The sequence below is a fragment of the Denticeps clupeoides genome, chromosome 10, assembly GCF_900700375.1.
Source record: "Denticeps clupeoides chromosome 10, fDenClu1.1, whole genome shotgun sequence".
NCBI classification, from domain to species: domain Eukaryota; kingdom Metazoa; phylum Chordata; class Actinopteri; order Clupeiformes; family Denticipitidae; genus Denticeps; species Denticeps clupeoides.
This window is the reverse complement of record NC_041716.1, coordinates 18801106-18818480: the sequence shown is the minus strand read 5'-3', so window position 1 is coordinate 18818480 and position 17375 is coordinate 18801106. Positions and strand designations below refer to the sequence as shown.

Here is a 17375-nt window from a genome sequence, read left to right as displayed (position 1 = left end):
GTTACAGATCTGACATCATCCGTTGCCATTTTGTGGACAAAAAGCCGGGTGCATCTATATGAAGAAGAGAAAATCAGTTTCTTCATGTCATCCACCAGTTTGTCAACCACGTTCATTTAGTGCATAACAACATTCTGTTGTGGACAATAGGACTTTTTGCAATGGACAACATGCATTTTGTCAATGATATTGCTTTTTGTCGTCTCCTAAACGGAAGTTCATTAGTTCCTACATTTGTTTACCATGGTGCCACCATAATGAAGGTCATTTACATTTACAGAATTTGGCGGACGCGACTAACAAATGTGCTTTCAGGTTAGCATCAATGAAAGTAATCAGTTGTGCTTCACTAGAACCCTAGAAATGAATACAATCGTTTTATGCATGCTGTTTTCTTAAATAAATCAGATTACAGGAATTAGTATTGAACAAGTATTAAGAAGAAAGCTGCCAGAATATTTAGTGACTGCGCTGTTCTGACCTCTGCTTTTTACATGTGCCGACTAATATAGCTATTTATACATTCTAATTTACACACCTCAATGAAAAAACATACAATACATGTTTATTACTCAATTGAATGAATACAATAACCAAAGTAAAGGTGGGGACTTCAACGTAGAACGTGTTTTATTGTTTTGATTAGAATGAACAGCAGCCCACCATAGTTTTCCCTGCTATAACACAGGAACAATATATATATTTTTGTGTGTTAGGATGAAAAATGTTCAAATCTCAAAGTTTTATATATATTATATTTTGAATGTCTCATATCCTTTTATTTATAGTTATATTATTGACAGTATTGAAAGCACAAAACATCATAAAGGACCCGCTTATGACCTGTTCCAACTGCTACCATCAGGCAGGACTAAACAACTAAACAGACTAAACAACAGCTTCGTTTTATATTTTGTATCACTTTTTGAATTATATTAGTATATGTCTTCTTTTTACACAGCATTTAAGATACCTCCCCGGCTAACAGAGTGCACCTAATTTTGTTGTACTTGTTACAATGACAAAGATATTCTGACTCTTTTTAGCCTTGCAACAAGCAGCAGATAATTTCACAGTTACCTCCAGAAAACAATAATTTACATGTTTGCAGCTTATGCAATAAAAAAATGTATGCTACAACAGATCAGCCTGAGCCTGACTGAGATACAATCTTGATTTGATTTGACAGCATTTACCTGATTCTGCCAGAACAAATCTTGCGATTTCTTTCCTGAAACAGTCAGTAGTCTTGTGTGAATTGCAAAACTACAAAGGGATGCCTTGAAGTAGTCATTCTGCAAGATTAAGCCATTAGTAAGGCTTCTCTTCTAGATGAAATGTATACTTGAGTACTTTCTTCTTACCTTACACACAAATACTCCACAAGATGTTCCATCTTTCAAGGGTTGTGGAAACCAGTGTTAAACATTGCAGCCTTTATTCCTCAAATGCTCGGTGTAAAAAAAATATAAAAGAAAAAGAATTATTTGATACCTGCCATGAGTAACTACACTAATTTTAGTCACAAATTGTGAATAGAATTTGCTAGAACATTTGAAAGTAATTACTCCTCAACATTTTCCTTGCTGAAACACTATTTTTGACATGAGGTTTTCCAGATCTGTCTTTTCCCTTATTGCACCAGAAATGTTAAGACTCCTCAACATTTACAACATTTAGCTGATACTCTTATCAAAAGTGACATAAATTCTGTGCTTCAGAGGGACAGCTATGGATTGCTTAGAACCACAATGACAGGTGTGACAAACTCTGACAGTTGCCTGCTTTAACCATTAGACTATTTCCAGCAACAAAGCACCGTCCCCACACACTGCTCCCCGGGCGCCTTCCAAGGTAATGGGTTCAAAGCATAGGACAAATTTCGTTGTGTGCACCATGTGGAAGTAGCCTAGTGGGTAACACACTCGCCTGTGAACCGGAAGACCCAGGTTCGAATCCCGCTAACTACCATTGTGTCCCTGAGCAAGACACTTAACCCTAAACTGCTCCGACTGTCCCTGTAACTACTGATTGTAAGTCGCTCTGGATAAGGGCGTCTGATAAATGCTGTAAATGTACATGTGCTGTGCTGTGTATCACAATCACTTCACTTTCACTTTCTTACTTTGTGACATCAAAGCACTTAAATATCTTAACACTCAAAGAGTTTTTGAATCTTTTTTTTTTTTGAAGCACCAAAAAAAGATTTTTGGCATGTAACCCGAAGATGCATATGTTATATGTTATATGTGCATATATTATTTTCATTTCTATACCATGTCTAAGCGTCAAATGTTGTTGTTTGTTAAATGTTGTAATGTCCTATGTGGAACACTGGGTGGGGCATGTAATTGAAGTGAAGTGAAGTGATTGTCACATGTGATACACAGCAGCGCAGACGGTGCACACAGTGAAATCTGTCCTCTGCATTTAACCCATCAACCCATCAGTGAGCAGTAGGCAGCCATGACAGGCAGCCATGACTGGGGACAGGCACTGTGGGGACGGTACTTTGCTCAGTGGCACCTCAGTGGCACCTTGGCCGACCGGGATTCGGACCAGAAACCTTCTGATTACGGGGCCGCTTCCTTAACCGCTAGGCCACCACTACCCCAGCTGTTTCAGGTATAAAGGTAGCAAACTTAATGTTGTGGGTAGGTGTTGGACCAGGAAGGGGCAAAGGGTTTTTGACCGCTTACGCAACGCCGAAAGGGCAAGGCTTTGCTGTGCTGCTTGCTACTGTGCTGCTTGATAACTGATATGTGCTGTATTGGAACAAATGGACATCTTTGTATTCAACATCCAGATTAGTCTAATTGCGTAGCATATACAGTAACCAACTAGGTTGCGTAGCATATACAGTAACCAGTCAACTAGGTTAAGTATAGCATCGTTACCATCAAGAAAAACATGCAGCTTTTATCACGCTGAGCCCCACGCCGTGCAGTAGAATTTTAGATGTTCTCCAATGAGCAGAAAAAATTGTCTGTGTTCAGTTTGCCACAGACATGCAACTGTTCACCAATTTTTACCCTAATTAATAATTACAATACAAACATTCATCTGCTCATTGTAGTAAATCAAAGCATCCACACAGACGTATGAGACCTTAACTCTTGTATGTGAAAACATCATGTGACCATTTAGAAAATTGATGGCATGCATCGTGATGTATCGTCATCAAGGCACTGATAATCATAATCGAATTGTGAGACCAGTGAAGGTCCACACCTCTAATATACACCATAGTTATACATACACTAGATGTCGCATTCATATGATGGTACAAACAAAAATGCCGAACTTTTGTGCCACGTACATCTGTAATAATGAGCAAACGAAGATTTTATCATCCTGCTTGTTACGTTATTCATGTTACAGACCAGATCATCTGTCTTCCCACCTTCACCTCATAGGAAAGACACAGCTTCTGTTCTGACACCTGAATATATTGAATAGTCAGGTCATTGTCTATAGTTCTTGACAAATTTATACCAAATCCCTGTTTATGGGCCTGTCTATAATTATTTTTTTCCCAAATAAGCAGGTAAATGGATGTTAATCTTTCATATTTTCATAGTATTTTCACAGTGACATTCCTTTGATCATCTGTTCATCTGTTGAGAGTATTGATAAGAATAATCATGATTATTATTTTGGCCATCATTTTCAGCCCTAATGGCATGTGTGCATTTTTTGGCTTTGGCAATACACTAGTGTCCCATTGTAAAAAATATGGGCAGTACAGAACTCCACATGTGTTCTTTCATAGCCTTTCATGCCTTCAGTGAGAATCTACCAATGTAAATGGTCATGAAAATAAAGAACACACATTGAATGAGAAGGTGTGTCCAAACTTTTGGCCTGTACTGTACATATAATCCATATACATATACGCAGCTACTGAAGATGGTGGCCAGAAGAGTTACGATCAGATCTCAACTATGAGGCATTATATTGGCCATATATCAAGAAAAGCTTTTCCTCGCACATGCAGGGCTGATAGTGAAAAAACAATCCTGAGCCTGAACTTTCTTCCATTGCGAAGCACTTTTACCAATCACCGAAAAACAATTTTACAAGCCGTGAATTACATGGAAAGCATAGGTACTAAACAAGTTCATGTTTGCTCATTTGCCGCATCAATACTTGTCATAATTCAAAATACTACATTCTGTGTAGCTGCTGTTAACTTGTAAACTGATCATGATTTCAATATATCAAGTTGTGTCTGAGTAGCCTAGAGAACAACTAGAAATAAAATGTAAAAAAGTTTCAGGCACTGCACTACCACATCTTGTGCTGACTCACTTCTCTCCTGGATCTCCATCTCTCTCCTGTGACTGTGAGGACAGTAAAAATATCAGTTTTGAAGGGGTTCTTAACACATTTCTTTAGCTGTAAAAGAAAAAAATCTTTCTCTGTACAACACAACAGAACAATCAGTCACATTCTCACTTCATCAGGCCTCCGACCACCAATTGAATCATCACAAACAGCGTGAGAAGAATGACCAGAGGTACAGTATGTACAGTATGTAGTACTTCTATTGAAGGACTTTGTTTGTGGTTTTTACCAGCTATTTGTATAGTGCTGGCCTGTGGAGTTAAAGATCAAAGTAGGCAAGACGAGACTTACTTAGCCCCAGTGTGTCAGTGTAGGTTTTTTAACATAACCAGACCTATATTAGCAGCTACTGAAGGTGGTGATCAGAAGACATTTTAGCCATCATTTCTCTCTCTTGCCCACAAATGCAAACTAGTGAAAACTAACCCATTCGGAGAACTCATAAGCTCATACATTTTCATGTCTTTACATTTGGCACAAGTACAAGATTTTGGTGGTCAGACGTCAAGACCACCTCCCAAATCTTCTTGTTTAGCTGATATTAGTGGTGAACCTTGAGAGCCGCAATGCTGTGCAGAAGGCTATGATAGTAGCCATAAGATATTCATCTTGTTGAGTCTGTCCTGCTTTTTCACGTCATTCAAATCATTCAACAGCAGAAGGGAAAAGCACGTGCGTATAGAACTGTTGGCGCTGGAAAGAGGTGCTCCTGCACACCACAGAGCTGTTGTAAATATGTTACCAATGATGAAAACCGTGACCGTAGTTGCTGTGCGAATCTGGTGCGTGTTGAAACACGTTTTATTGCAGAAGACAATAGTAGGGCCCGATGATTCCCGCAACGCAGAAAACCTGGACTGAATCACGGAATCCAACGGATAAAATGGAATTTGCTGTAAAACGCGGAAATGTGTATAATTTGCATCCCACTACACTACAGGGCTAATAGTGAGAAAATCCTGAGCCTGAACCTTTGCCCATGCTTGGAAGGTGAGCAGCAACACAGCAACAGATAACTTGTCACCCCCTGGGCCCAGATATATTAACAGCCTGATATATAATAATTATTATGATGATCATTGTTTTTGTCAAGTGGGGTCCATGGGTATTCTTCTATGTTAGATTCTTAATAAATGAACAACATTCAGACATGAGGTGAAAAAACCCAGTATAAGCCTACATTACTTGAGACCCTGGGTCTAGTGGGCCTGTTCAGTAATCCATCCCTGCTTTTAACTAGTCACTTATCTGCCCACCTATTGAGAAACTACAGCCTTACCAAGGCTCGATCGTAAACTAGGAATTGATTAGTGTTGTAGTGTAATTTAGTCAATGGCTACTAAATTAAATAATGATAGGAAGAAAACAGAGAATAGCTTGTGTTTTAAACTCTGGCGAGATGCTGTGTGCAACAACACAGCTCGCACACATCGTGCGAGCTGGACAGATGTGTGACAGATGTGCGACAGATGTGCGAGGGCGGGTTAAATTAGCCACGAGATTGGTCATTGGGGCGGAATATCTGCCGTGACTGTTGGCCCAGGAAAAATGTAAGCTAGAACTTTTTAGGCCCGAGCAGCCTCCGTTTCACCCAGCTCTCTTGCGATTATTAAAGTGAAAAAGTGAAGTGATTGTCATTGTGAAACACTTCAGCACAGGACATGGTGCACACAGTGGGCAGCCATGACAGGTTTGCTCAGTGGCACCTTGGCCAACCGGGATTCGAACCAGCAACCTTCTGATTACGGCGCCTCTAAAGTGAGGTGTGCTGCAATGACAGTCAGGCGTTGTACCAAATTCTGTGACCCTAGATGGCGCTGTGCCGCAAAAGACGGTGAACAACATGATACAATACACGATAATTGTTAGCTGAATTAATGGATTATCGAGTGTTTATTGCTCTCAAAGTACACAATTACACACAGTACACAAAGTACGCTAAGTGAAACTTGCAGCCTTGTTATTATTTTTAGAGGTTTAATAGAGAAATTCAAAACACAAGAAGTGGGCCTTTAACAAGGCAGGACCCTCCTTCAAGAAAAGGACCACAGAACAACCTGAATCCCAGGGCCAACAGAAGAACCTGGTGCTTCCATACATGGCTGGTGTGTCCGAAAGACTGAAAAGGATTTTCGGGAAACACCACATACCAGTCCATTTCAAACCTGCCAACACTCTGAGACAGAGACTCGTCCATCCCAAAGACCGGACACCAAAACAGAAGAAGAGCAATGTAGTGTATGCTGCCAGGGCGGGGCTGTCACCCCCCCTCATGCCTTTGTTTCACTTAACCAACCAATTCAAGGCGGGAGTGAGGTGAGACCAACCTGGAGGATAAATTTGTGGGCACAAGCCAAGTTCTGTGGATGCAGAACGAAACATCTCGACATTAAAGTAAGAAAGTCCAGTTGCCACTTCCAGACAAATTCACCTGGATGACAGAGAATAGGGGTGTTGAAATTAATCGTATAATCGATGCATCGCGATGCTGACGTGGACGATATTGCATCGATGCAGTGCAGAGCATAATCGGTTATCGTAATGATGTTGCTTGGTGATTTTCTGTTGGTGAATCTCGTTAAAAAGTAGTGCAGGTAGGGAGAGTGGCGGCCTGTTCTACAGAATACAGTGCCGTTCCGTGTCGGAGTTTTACGCTGCGTGGCGTGACGACCATGATGTATTTTTGCGGGCGACCAATAGAATCCAAGCGGAGGTGTCTTCTTTCCGCCACTTCGAAACAGACACACGAAGTGGGAACGGAGGAAAAGCTGATCTTTCTCTGAGTGTTCAGAGATCTACAACACAACAATATCATCTTACCGGGATTTACAAAAACACGCATATTGTTCGTGCGGTGAGCATTCAGTTGAATTAAAAAAAAATAAATTCTGTAATGAATACTATTTGGAACTAAGGTGTCAGAATAATTTGGACATTACACGTACCAAATATTGCTGCTTTTATGTAATACAAAATGAAATAATACAAGGAGCACAGGGACAAGGACCACAGAGCTTGGACCAGTCTGCTCGCTTCCTCTGCTTGGTGGAGATGTCGATCTGCCCACAACATAGTGCCGAACTACCAGTATATACAACTGTTACAAGGTGAGAGCGGACGTAACAAGTTTTTCTGCTCTGGAGCAAATCAGAGCGTCCACACAGGCGAACGAGACCTTAACATCATGTGACCATGTAGAAAATGTCTGGGATGCATCGCGATGCATCGATATCGAGGCACTGATAATCGTAATCGAACTGAATCTCGTAATCTCTAACAGAGAATCTTCACAGACAACACACAAATAACCAATTCAGGTAACTTCTTTCATCCTCTAATACATGTAATTACAACTTTACCATTCTAATCATGAACAAGAACCAGGGACAAGATTTTTGGTCTATAGCGTGGAGCACAATTAAACACAAGCAGATCTACACGGCAGCTGTCTGAATCATTGCAAGGATAACAGTAAATTCTAGATCTGTTTTTTTTTTTTAATATAAAGGTATACCATGTTGGCAGAGGACTCTGGCTCTGGCTCTGGAGTCCAGCATTTAGACAATACAGTTAAATACACAGCGATTTAACACTCATTTACTGTTTTACACACTAGATGGTTAATGCTTATAATCACTAGCACATTAAACATTTCAGCATCATTCTATTTAAACCTTAAAATGTCCAGTCAGCAAATACAAATTCAAAATATAGTCACAGGCAGCAATTACGGAGTCCAAGCGCTACTCTACACGCACATACCAGATTTAGTGCAGATCCAAACAGCGTCTGCTATTTCTGCCTGTATATTGCAGTGGCGCAAAGGTCTGTTTAGTTTATGTGTAGGTGGCACCCATGTCCTTATAAAAAGTCCAGGAAGGGGCAGAGGTTTTTTTCCTGAGAATTCTACACACAACTCCCATAATGACAACATGAAAAAAGTTAACTTGAGGTTGTGGCAAATTTATTTAAAATTGCGAAGCGGTGGCCTAGCGGTTAAGGCAGCGGACACGCAATCGGAAATTTGCCCATTTAAATCCAAAACTGCCAAGGTGCCACTGAGCAAAGCGCCTTCCCCACACACTGCTCCCCAGGCGCCTTTCATGGTGCTCACTGCTCACCAAGTTAAAAGCATTTCGTTGTGACACCGTGTGCTGTGCTGCAGTGTTTCACAATGACAATCACTTTGCTTTTAGTCATCTTCTTAGGAACAGAAATCACTTTTTATTTGCACTGAGGCCCTCCTGGAAGCATACACTTGCTATATGTAAAAAAAAAACTGGTTTTCATTTACGCTTTTATTATGACGATTTGCATATACTCCAGAAGAGTGTCCAGATGAATTGCCAAAAAAAACATTTCCACTGTATTTCATCCTTGCCACAAAAGGACCTGCTGAGATCATTTCAGTGATCCTCTCGTTAACACAAGTGAGTGTTGAGGAGCACAAGGCTGGAGATCATTCTGTTGTGCTGATTGGGTTAGAACAGAAGACTGGATGCTTTAAAAGGAGGGTACTGCTTGAAATCATTGTTCTTCCTCCAGGTTTCGCTGATGAAGCCCCTTTCCGATTGTTTGGAGCATCTGGGATAATGATTGTCCTAAAAATACAGCCATGAATAAAGAATGGTACCAAAACATCCTCCGACCACAACTCCCAACCATCCAAGACCAGTTTGGTGAAGAACAATGCATTTTCCAGCGTTCCAGCACTGTGCCATAAGGCCAAAGTGAGAACATTGAAATTTTGGGTCCATGGCCAGGAAACTCCCTGGACCTTAATCCAATTGAGAACTTGTGGTCAATCTTCAAGAGGCGGGTGGACAAACAAATTCTGACAAACTCCAAGCACTGATTATGAAGGAATGCGTCGCCATCAGAATTGCAGAGGTCTTGGAAAAAAAGGCCAACGTTGCAAATATTGACTCTTTGCATGCTTTATGTAATTGTCAAAAGCCTTTGAAAGTTATAAAATGCTTGTAATTATACTTCAATACACCACAATTGTACTTCCACATCTCTAATTAACATGCTTTGGCGAACAAATCTTTTTTCCTGTGTACTTCATACACATTAGTTCATTTTTTTGTACAGAGTAAGTGAAATTCTCAGAACACAGGCTTCCACCATCAATTTCCTCAGTGTAGCTTTGTGCCACTGGCTCTGTTGAAAATGAGCATGCGTTGGTGCGCAGGTGCGGCAAGATCTGCGCATGTGCGGCATCCAAATCTCGTCAACCACTAAATCAATATTGATTCCATGTCATTTTTTACATTAACTGACACTGAATGTCATCAACATTAAATTTACATTTAAGGCATTTGGCAGATGCCCTTATCCAGAGTGACTTTCTATGTGCTTTCAAATAAAATGAAATCATTATCTGATGAAGTGTGATCACAAATCAACAATGGTTTCTGCATTACACTTACTTCCATATCTCCACATTTGTGTCATGTACCGTTCCATGCTGTGATCATGTCCTTTAAAACCAGCAGACTGAATTGTATGTGTTCCTCTGAACATTTCACAGGTAAACGCCAACCGAACAAACCAGGCCCCCAAAACTCATTACAATGCAGCAGCATAGCTTTATATAACTAGTTTACATTAGAGGCCATTTCATTTCTCTTACAAAAATCAAAAACACACCAAGTGAAGGTATTACTTGAAAGGACATTAATAAATTAATTAATTTAAACAGTGAATATTAACAATAATTTCAGTCTACCAACAGACCATTAGATGACACACACAAAAGATTTTAGAACTTTAATCAAACCATATTATGGCTCAGGTTTTTCCAAATGCGAACAGTGCCTTATTATTTTCTAGTATACTTATAAATTGTAGTTAACACTCTATCTTCCATGGATATAAACTTTACATAATATTATGACGTGCGCTACTAATACAAATAGATTTATGCATTTTACTTTAGGCTGTATAGGTTGTTTTGGTGACATCACATATCACTTTCATTCTTTGGCTTAAATCACAGCAGTTTTATATATTTAATGATCATGTATTTGCTTGTTGGCTGCTGCATAGTTTGAGTTGGTTGATACACAATATACCAGTGTAGCACCCTGTCAGACAGTTCAGTAGTCCTGGAGAAGCAGCTGGGATGTCCTTGCTTATTGGCAGGTGTTGTAGATCTGTATCTGTTTGTTGATGGCATTTAGAATGTCCTTCATTTTGTCCTCCAAGCCATCCAACTGCCGAGCTTTTCCTTCTAAAGTTTTCTGGTTCTGCTCATAGTCTTTCTCCAGCTCTGAGAAAACACAAACCAAGAGGATTAACTATGCAGATCTCTTTTCCCAAATCATACCCAAGGAGAAAAAAGGGTGTATGTTTAAATTGCAATGATAATATGCAACCACTTGAGGGCAATGTCACTTAATTACGCTGAACAAAAATTGTTGGGGACTTCCCAAATTGTTCACAAATCTCTCGAATTCTGTGTTAGTGAGCACTTCTCCTTTGCCGAGATAATCCATCCCACCTCATCCCAGGTGTGGCCACTATAAAAGGCCATTCTGAACTGTGAAGTTCGATCACACAGCACAGCCACAGAAGTTGCAGGTGAGAGAGTGTGCAATTGGCATGCTGACTGCAGGAATTTCTACGAGTGTAGTGCCCATGAAATTAATGTCCATTTTGGCCTCACAAACACAGTGTAACCATGTGTAACCACTCCAGCCCAGGACCTCCACATCCAGCATTGTCTGAGATCAGCCACAATCGGTTAGCATATTTAAGGAATTTCTGCACAAACTGTCAGAAACTGTCTCATCTGCACACTCATCATCCTCATTGGGGTCTGGACCTGCTCATATTCGATGGCGTCGAGGGGGCAGGGCAGGACAGATGGCAGACAGCGTGTGACATCGTGTGGGTGAGCGGGTTTGCTGACATCAAACTGTGGATCAAGTGGCCCATAGTGGCAGAGGGGTTATGGTATGGGCAGACGTACGTTATGTACAACCAACATGGGTGCATTGATGGCATTTCGAAGGTACTCGTATTGATACGAGAGCGTGAGGTACGTTGTTGTGCCATTTATCCACGACCATCACTTCACGTTGCAGCATGATAATGCATGGCCCCATGTAGTAAGGATCTGAAAACAAATCCTGGAAGCTGAAAACATCCTAGTTCTTGCATGGCCAGCATACTCCCAGGACATGTCACTCACTGAGCATGTTTGGGATGCTCTGCATCGGCACATACGACAGCGAGATGTGTTGAACTGCGCGAGGCAAATGGTGGCCAGACCGTATACTGACTGACAATATAAATAACAATATGTATAAAATATTGTTAAAATATGCCCAGTTTACCAATACATGTAAGGCCTCCAAATGAATAATTAAGAATTACTAACTGCATTGAACCCACCAGCTAGTCTCTGGAGCTTGTTTTGTGCATCTTTCAGGAGCTCCTTGGCCTCATGTCGGAGATGTTCTGCTTTCTTCTTAGCTTCCTGCACTGACTTGGCCTTCATATCCACAAGGTCCTTCACGGTGTTGTACTTATCCTTCAGTTCACCATCTAAAATCTAAGACACATAATGATACTAATTTAATGAGCGTCGCCAATAGCATGAATGCAAACTGTCCACACACACACTCATAAATATGTGTCAGTCACATAAATGACAACCTGCTTGGCCTCATTGGCTTTAGTTTGTGCCATAGTGGCAGTTTCCTCAGCACGTGATGCTGCTAGGCCATTGTTGACTTTTTTGGCTTTCAGGGCATCAATCTGGCGCCCAAGGTCTCCAAGTCGGTTCATGGCATCATTCAGGTCCTTTTCATTGGCAGAAGTCTCGGATTGGATCTAGAGAGTAAAATATAAAAAATTGAGCTGCAGTTTAAACTGTCTTTGACAGAATGAGTAGGTTACCTGTGCCAGCTGGTTTTCGGTAAGGCCTATATCCTCTCTGGCTCTCTGAATGGCCTTCTCTGCTGCCACCTGAGCCTTGCGAGCATCATCCAGCGCCCGGCTTGCCGACTCTGCGGAATTCTTCACGGCCTCTGCACGAATCCTGCCACGAACAAGACTTACCGACTTGGATACAAATGTGCTTGTGACCCAAAAGCAACTAATGTTGCATGTTGCACATGAACACACACCTGGCATTTCTGGCCTCCTTCAGTAGCAGTTCTGCTTTACGCACGTCATCTTGTGTCTGTTCCAAAATGGCGTCCACATTAGACAGACTCTGAACCCTGTCCTTGATTTCGTCAGCCAGGTGACGGATCTGCTGAGGGGAGGCTGGAATGGACAGTTCTAGGACCCGATTGGCCACCACTTCAATGCTGTCAGGGTCAGCCCCCTCTTCTGCAAAGTTCCAGAAGAGTCAATTCAGTATCAGCATACCTCCACAATCCCATAAATACAATCCAATTCTCTGCATTTAGATGAAACTCACGCATTAGGAACTCCCGAATTTGTTTAATGAGGTCGCGGAGGTCGTTGTTGGAGCGCTCCACCTTGTTTTTAGTGTCGCTGGCCTTCTCCAGAGCTGCTTGAGCCTTACCCTTGGCCTCCACAGCTTTCGCTTTTGCGTCCGCTACCTATTGGCCAATGAGCATGTATACGTAAAGTAAATTACCTCAAAAGACATTATAATCTAGATTGGACATATACATGAGAAATAAAAAAGATGAATGACTGATACATATCTTCCATCATAAAAGCCATGACAAATCCAGTGGTTTGCAGTGATCATTGTTCACTGTTTGCTCTCACCTTCTGAAAGAGCTCCTCCACCTCAGCCATGGCTTTGTTAAGCTCTTTCTCTGCATGTATAGATCTCCCCAGTGCCGTGTCGGCCTTTGAAACAGCACCGTTGCAGTTCAGGCCACCACAGCGCCGCTTCCCCTCCTCATTGCGGCAACCAGGCCCACCACAAGGACTGACTTCACAAAGGGCATCGCCAGGAGCTCCACAGACCTGTGAAAAGGTGAGGATCAATGAGGCCTCATTTTACAACAAAAAATTGAAGGTCATGTGATCATATCCTCACCTTCTCATTGATTTTGGTCAAGTCCAGATTCTGTGCCTTGGCGTTGAGATCCTGGAGAGCTCGTTTGTTGGCAGCATTCTTGCGATTAAAGTCATCCTTCTTGTCAGCGATGAGCCGCTCTGTCTTCTTGCGGGTGGCTTCAGATTGGCTCACAGTGCTGGGCATGTCTGTAGTAGACCTGTTGGCACGGAGCTCTGCGTCTCGAGACTTTTCATAAGATGCACGGATGCTATCGTACGCCCCTAAAAAATTTAAAAATGTAGTTGGAAAAGCTGGAAAGTCCACATGCATTTCACCTGAAGACATGTGAAGCTAATGGAATAATGAGTTGCTTGAAATGTAAAATTAAATGGTAGTTAAAATGAAAAATCTCAAATGCTTTCTCATCAATAATCAATACAATAATCAATTTTAGACTAAAGTAAAAAATATTTCATGGTAATTTTATGTTGAAAATGTATGAAAAGGCAGTAAAGGAGTAAATAGAAATGTTATTAGTTCTGTTACAAATCCCATAAAATCTAAAAAAAAAAACATAAAAAAGCTTTGTGTGTCAGTCCAGCCTTACCTAAGAAGTTGGAGCTCTTGAGGATATCAAGCTGGTGGTTCAGCTGTTGTGAGGTCAGGTTAAGCTCTTTAGCCTCCCTCTCCAAACTGCTCAGCTCATTACTGGTGTCATAGTTATTGTCCTGCACAGCAGTCAGATCCCCCTCTAGCTGGTTCAGAGTGTCTGTGGTCTCGCCAATACGCCCCCTGCAGGTTAATGACAGGAACAGTAAATGTATTCATTCTTTCCAATGTACTGCTATTGTCTGGTTGCCGGATTATTAGTGGCATGGCACTTTGTGTTCATTGTTCACTTTTCCCCCATCATACCTCAGTTCCTCCATCAAGCCCATTAAGCTGGTGACGGCATCAGCAGTGGCATTACGGGCTTTAACAATATCCCGTGCCTGTGACAGTTTCTCTTCAAGGCCCTTGAAAATCCTCTCATAGGCGCCAGTCAAACCAGTGGTCTGGATTTCCCGAGCGCGGTCGGTCAGGGATTTGGTGCGGACAGCAAGGTTCTGCACTATACGATCCCAGTCCCCGAAGCACTGGTGGCAAGGCTGACAGTCAGGGAAGTTTCCAGAGAAACCACGTGCACACTGGTCACAACGAACCCCTGAAACACCCTGCCGGCACGAGCAGTGTCCTGTCAGGCGGTGACACTGTGTTGTCTCAATGCCCCGGGGGTCACAGTCACACACTGAAGGTAGAAAGTAACACAAGGTCAGCATTTAAACAGATGCATTAAAACAGATTCATGTGTGAATGGGAATCCGACCTCTGCACAGGACCATAGGGTCACCCCAGAAATTCTCCCTGCAGTCCTGGCAGGTTTTGCCACCAAAACCCTCACGACACTGGCACTGTCCTGTGAACTGGGAGGGTCAAAACAGCACAGCTAAATCTCAAAAGCAAAACCATGCACAGATCTGACCAAATCAGTGATGGATACAGAAACGCTAAGAGCACAGTCGCGCTGCTATAATGTCATTGGTTTAGGGTAGATACCTCATTGCAGGTGGACGTATAGGCATTGTTTGGATCACAGCCGCAGGGCTCACACCCTCGCCCACTGGCCAGGTTCCAGTAGTTGGGGGCACAGTGGTCACAGGTGAGCCCCATGATGTTGGGCAGACACTGGCACTGACCGGTGGCACGCTGGCACAGACAGTTGTCCCGCTCCATGCACTGGCGCTGCTCAGTGCCCAGGAAGTTGCATGTGCATTCTGAGTGTGTGTGAGAAGTTAGCTAAAGGCTAAAAGCATTGGTCCATTTTCTTACTAGCACCTTAGTATTGTTAAGAATATAGTTTAGGCACACATCCAGTAACTTCTCTTTGAGATCTACTCACTCCTACAGTTGCGACGAGAGGCGTCGCCGTAGTAACCACTCCTGCACACGCCACAGTCAGGGCCCTCCGTGTTGTACAGACACATCCGACACTCTCCAGTATTCTTATTGCAGGCGTCGGGGTCTGACAGGTCAATGTTGTTGTTGCAGCGACACGGCTGGCATCGCCCCCCTGGCTGAGAGGGGTTGCCATAGTAACCAGGAGCACACTCCTCACAGCGGGCACCTGGCAGACAGAGTGCATGACCAACGTGAGGCCAAAATAAACCACCTGGAAACATCTGGAAAATTACGCATTATTTTACTGATATGCTTATGGCTGTTTAATGTAATCTGGAATAATAGATTTATTATTTATTATATACCTCCATATAGTGGTGTTTGCACATATGATACAAGGGATCAGAGCGCTGATAATTTGTCTGTGTCTGTGGTTTGATACTGGCACAGCTGATCTTCAGCATGCATGCCTGTCCTCCCTGACAGTTTCAGCTATTTTGTGTGGGTTTCGATGAATCACATATGTGGCAACACTACTTGGACTACTTTGTGGGTTAAAAAGTAGGGTGTGTGAGGGCTGTCAGTTACTGCCATAGGCTCCCCCTCATTTTAAAATCTTCTGGGTGACAGAAATAAGGGCCTGGAGAGTATTTAAATTCATACAGCTAGATTACATACATAGAAAATACATGATAGATCTATTGAAAGAGGGATTTTTTAACCCTTTAATGCTGTGCGTATCGTATTTGAGACATGCATTTCTGAGACCATTTGAATAAAACCTTTAAGTCTTCCTTCCTTTAAAGCAGTACCTGCACCAGTGTTCCGGGCCCGGTCTTGTTTCGTCCTTCACCGTGTGTGGTATGAGAGTGAGTGTGAGTATGTGGTGGTGTTTGGTGTGTGTTTGTCTGGTCAGTGGGCTGGCAGGGCTGGCAGTGGGCAGTCGGTGGGACTCTGGAATGTGGAACGAAGTGTGAGTGTGCGTGTGTTCCACGTGTGAGTGAGCATTTCTGTTCTCCGTTTTTCCCCAAGCAAAATCCTATATGTTTGTTTCTCCTGTATTACAAATAAACTGTTTTTTTGTTAAAGCACATGACCCTGGGTCTTTCCATTCAATTTTCTGTCCATTATTTCTTGGTTCAGTCTTTAAATGGTTAAAAGCAAACCATGAGAAATATTGTCTGAAAAGGACTGGACAATTCAGAGTGGACTACTTGCACAAATTTTATTCCTAGAGACTACAATAAACACTTCTGGAGTGTCCAGAGGAGTGAAATCAGAGGAGGAGGAATGAAGGGTCTCAAGATTTGAATTTCACTACTGAGATGCTGCAGCTGCTGTTTTTGACCCTTTTTGTCCATTACATTCTTTGCTCTCTGAATCATGAGATTCGGGAGAAGCGCACTGTTCTGGAGCATTTCCTAAAATGGGTCAACTGTATCTTAATTTCCATGACCGTTTTGATCGTAGTAGATTTGCTATGAATTTTGTACTTTATAGAGAAGAATAATTGGACAATAAAGTATGGCTGGTTTATTTCCACATGTGTTATGTAGAGTTTATTCTGGCTCTAGATTACAAACAGCTAAAAGGTTTGTTCAAATATTGCTTTAACAGCTGAGCCAAACTAAATGGGGGGAAGGTGGGGGCACTTGGGAGAACATTTTGGAAGGTTGAGTCTGAGAAGGTGCTCTCCGTTCAGGATAGGAGGCCGACCCACACCCTGACACGTCTCGGTATGAGAAAGGAGCGAAAAACACCCCTCTGATGAACACCAGATGCCTGAGCAAGTTCAACACGTCTGACCAAAATGTTTGAAGTATTTTTTCAGGTTATGAGCATGCAGAATGTTTGAATTTCTTGATAAATTATGCAGTGACTCTGGTAGTGCAGTCACGTTTGTCAGGGTAATCTGAGTACTAAAACATACAAAAAAGTGATCACACTGATTCAAAGTGTCAAAATTTTGACAGGCCATAGCTTCAATAAGGCACAGCCGCTCATTACCTGCGTTCTGCTGAGGCTCATTTTAGGGCCACAGGGGAATTTAATAAAATTACAGCGGAACACCTTTGGGGGTGGGATGGTGGAGCCA

At 42.2% G+C, this 17375-nt stretch overlaps 1 protein-coding gene across 1 annotated transcript in view; it reads right to left on the bottom strand.

Moving 5' to 3' along the window:
* Positions 1–9918: 9918 nt before the first annotated feature.
* lamb2 (laminin, beta 2 (laminin S)) overlaps positions 9919–17375 on the bottom strand; it is a 30996-nt gene continuing 23539 nt past the window's right edge. The window contains exons 22-34 of the mRNA XM_028993704.1: positions 15282–15506; positions 14939–15156; positions 14709–14805; positions 14258–14630; positions 13950–14134; positions 13382–13623; positions 13105–13308; positions 12785–12929; positions 12486–12693; positions 12256–12397; positions 12013–12189; positions 11749–11908; positions 9919–10621 (exon numbers count right to left, since the gene is read on the bottom strand). Of these exons, the coding sequence (XP_028849537.1) occupies positions 10485–10621; positions 11749–11908; positions 12013–12189; positions 12256–12397; positions 12486–12693; positions 12785–12929; positions 13105–13308; positions 13382–13623; positions 13950–14134; positions 14258–14630; positions 14709–14805; positions 14939–15156; positions 15282–15506 (2513 nt within the window). The 3' untranslated portion in view covers positions 9919–10484. The remainder of the gene's footprint in view (positions 10622–11748; positions 11909–12012; positions 12190–12255; positions 12398–12485; positions 12694–12784; positions 12930–13104; positions 13309–13381; positions 13624–13949; positions 14135–14257; positions 14631–14708; positions 14806–14938; positions 15157–15281; positions 15507–17375) is intronic.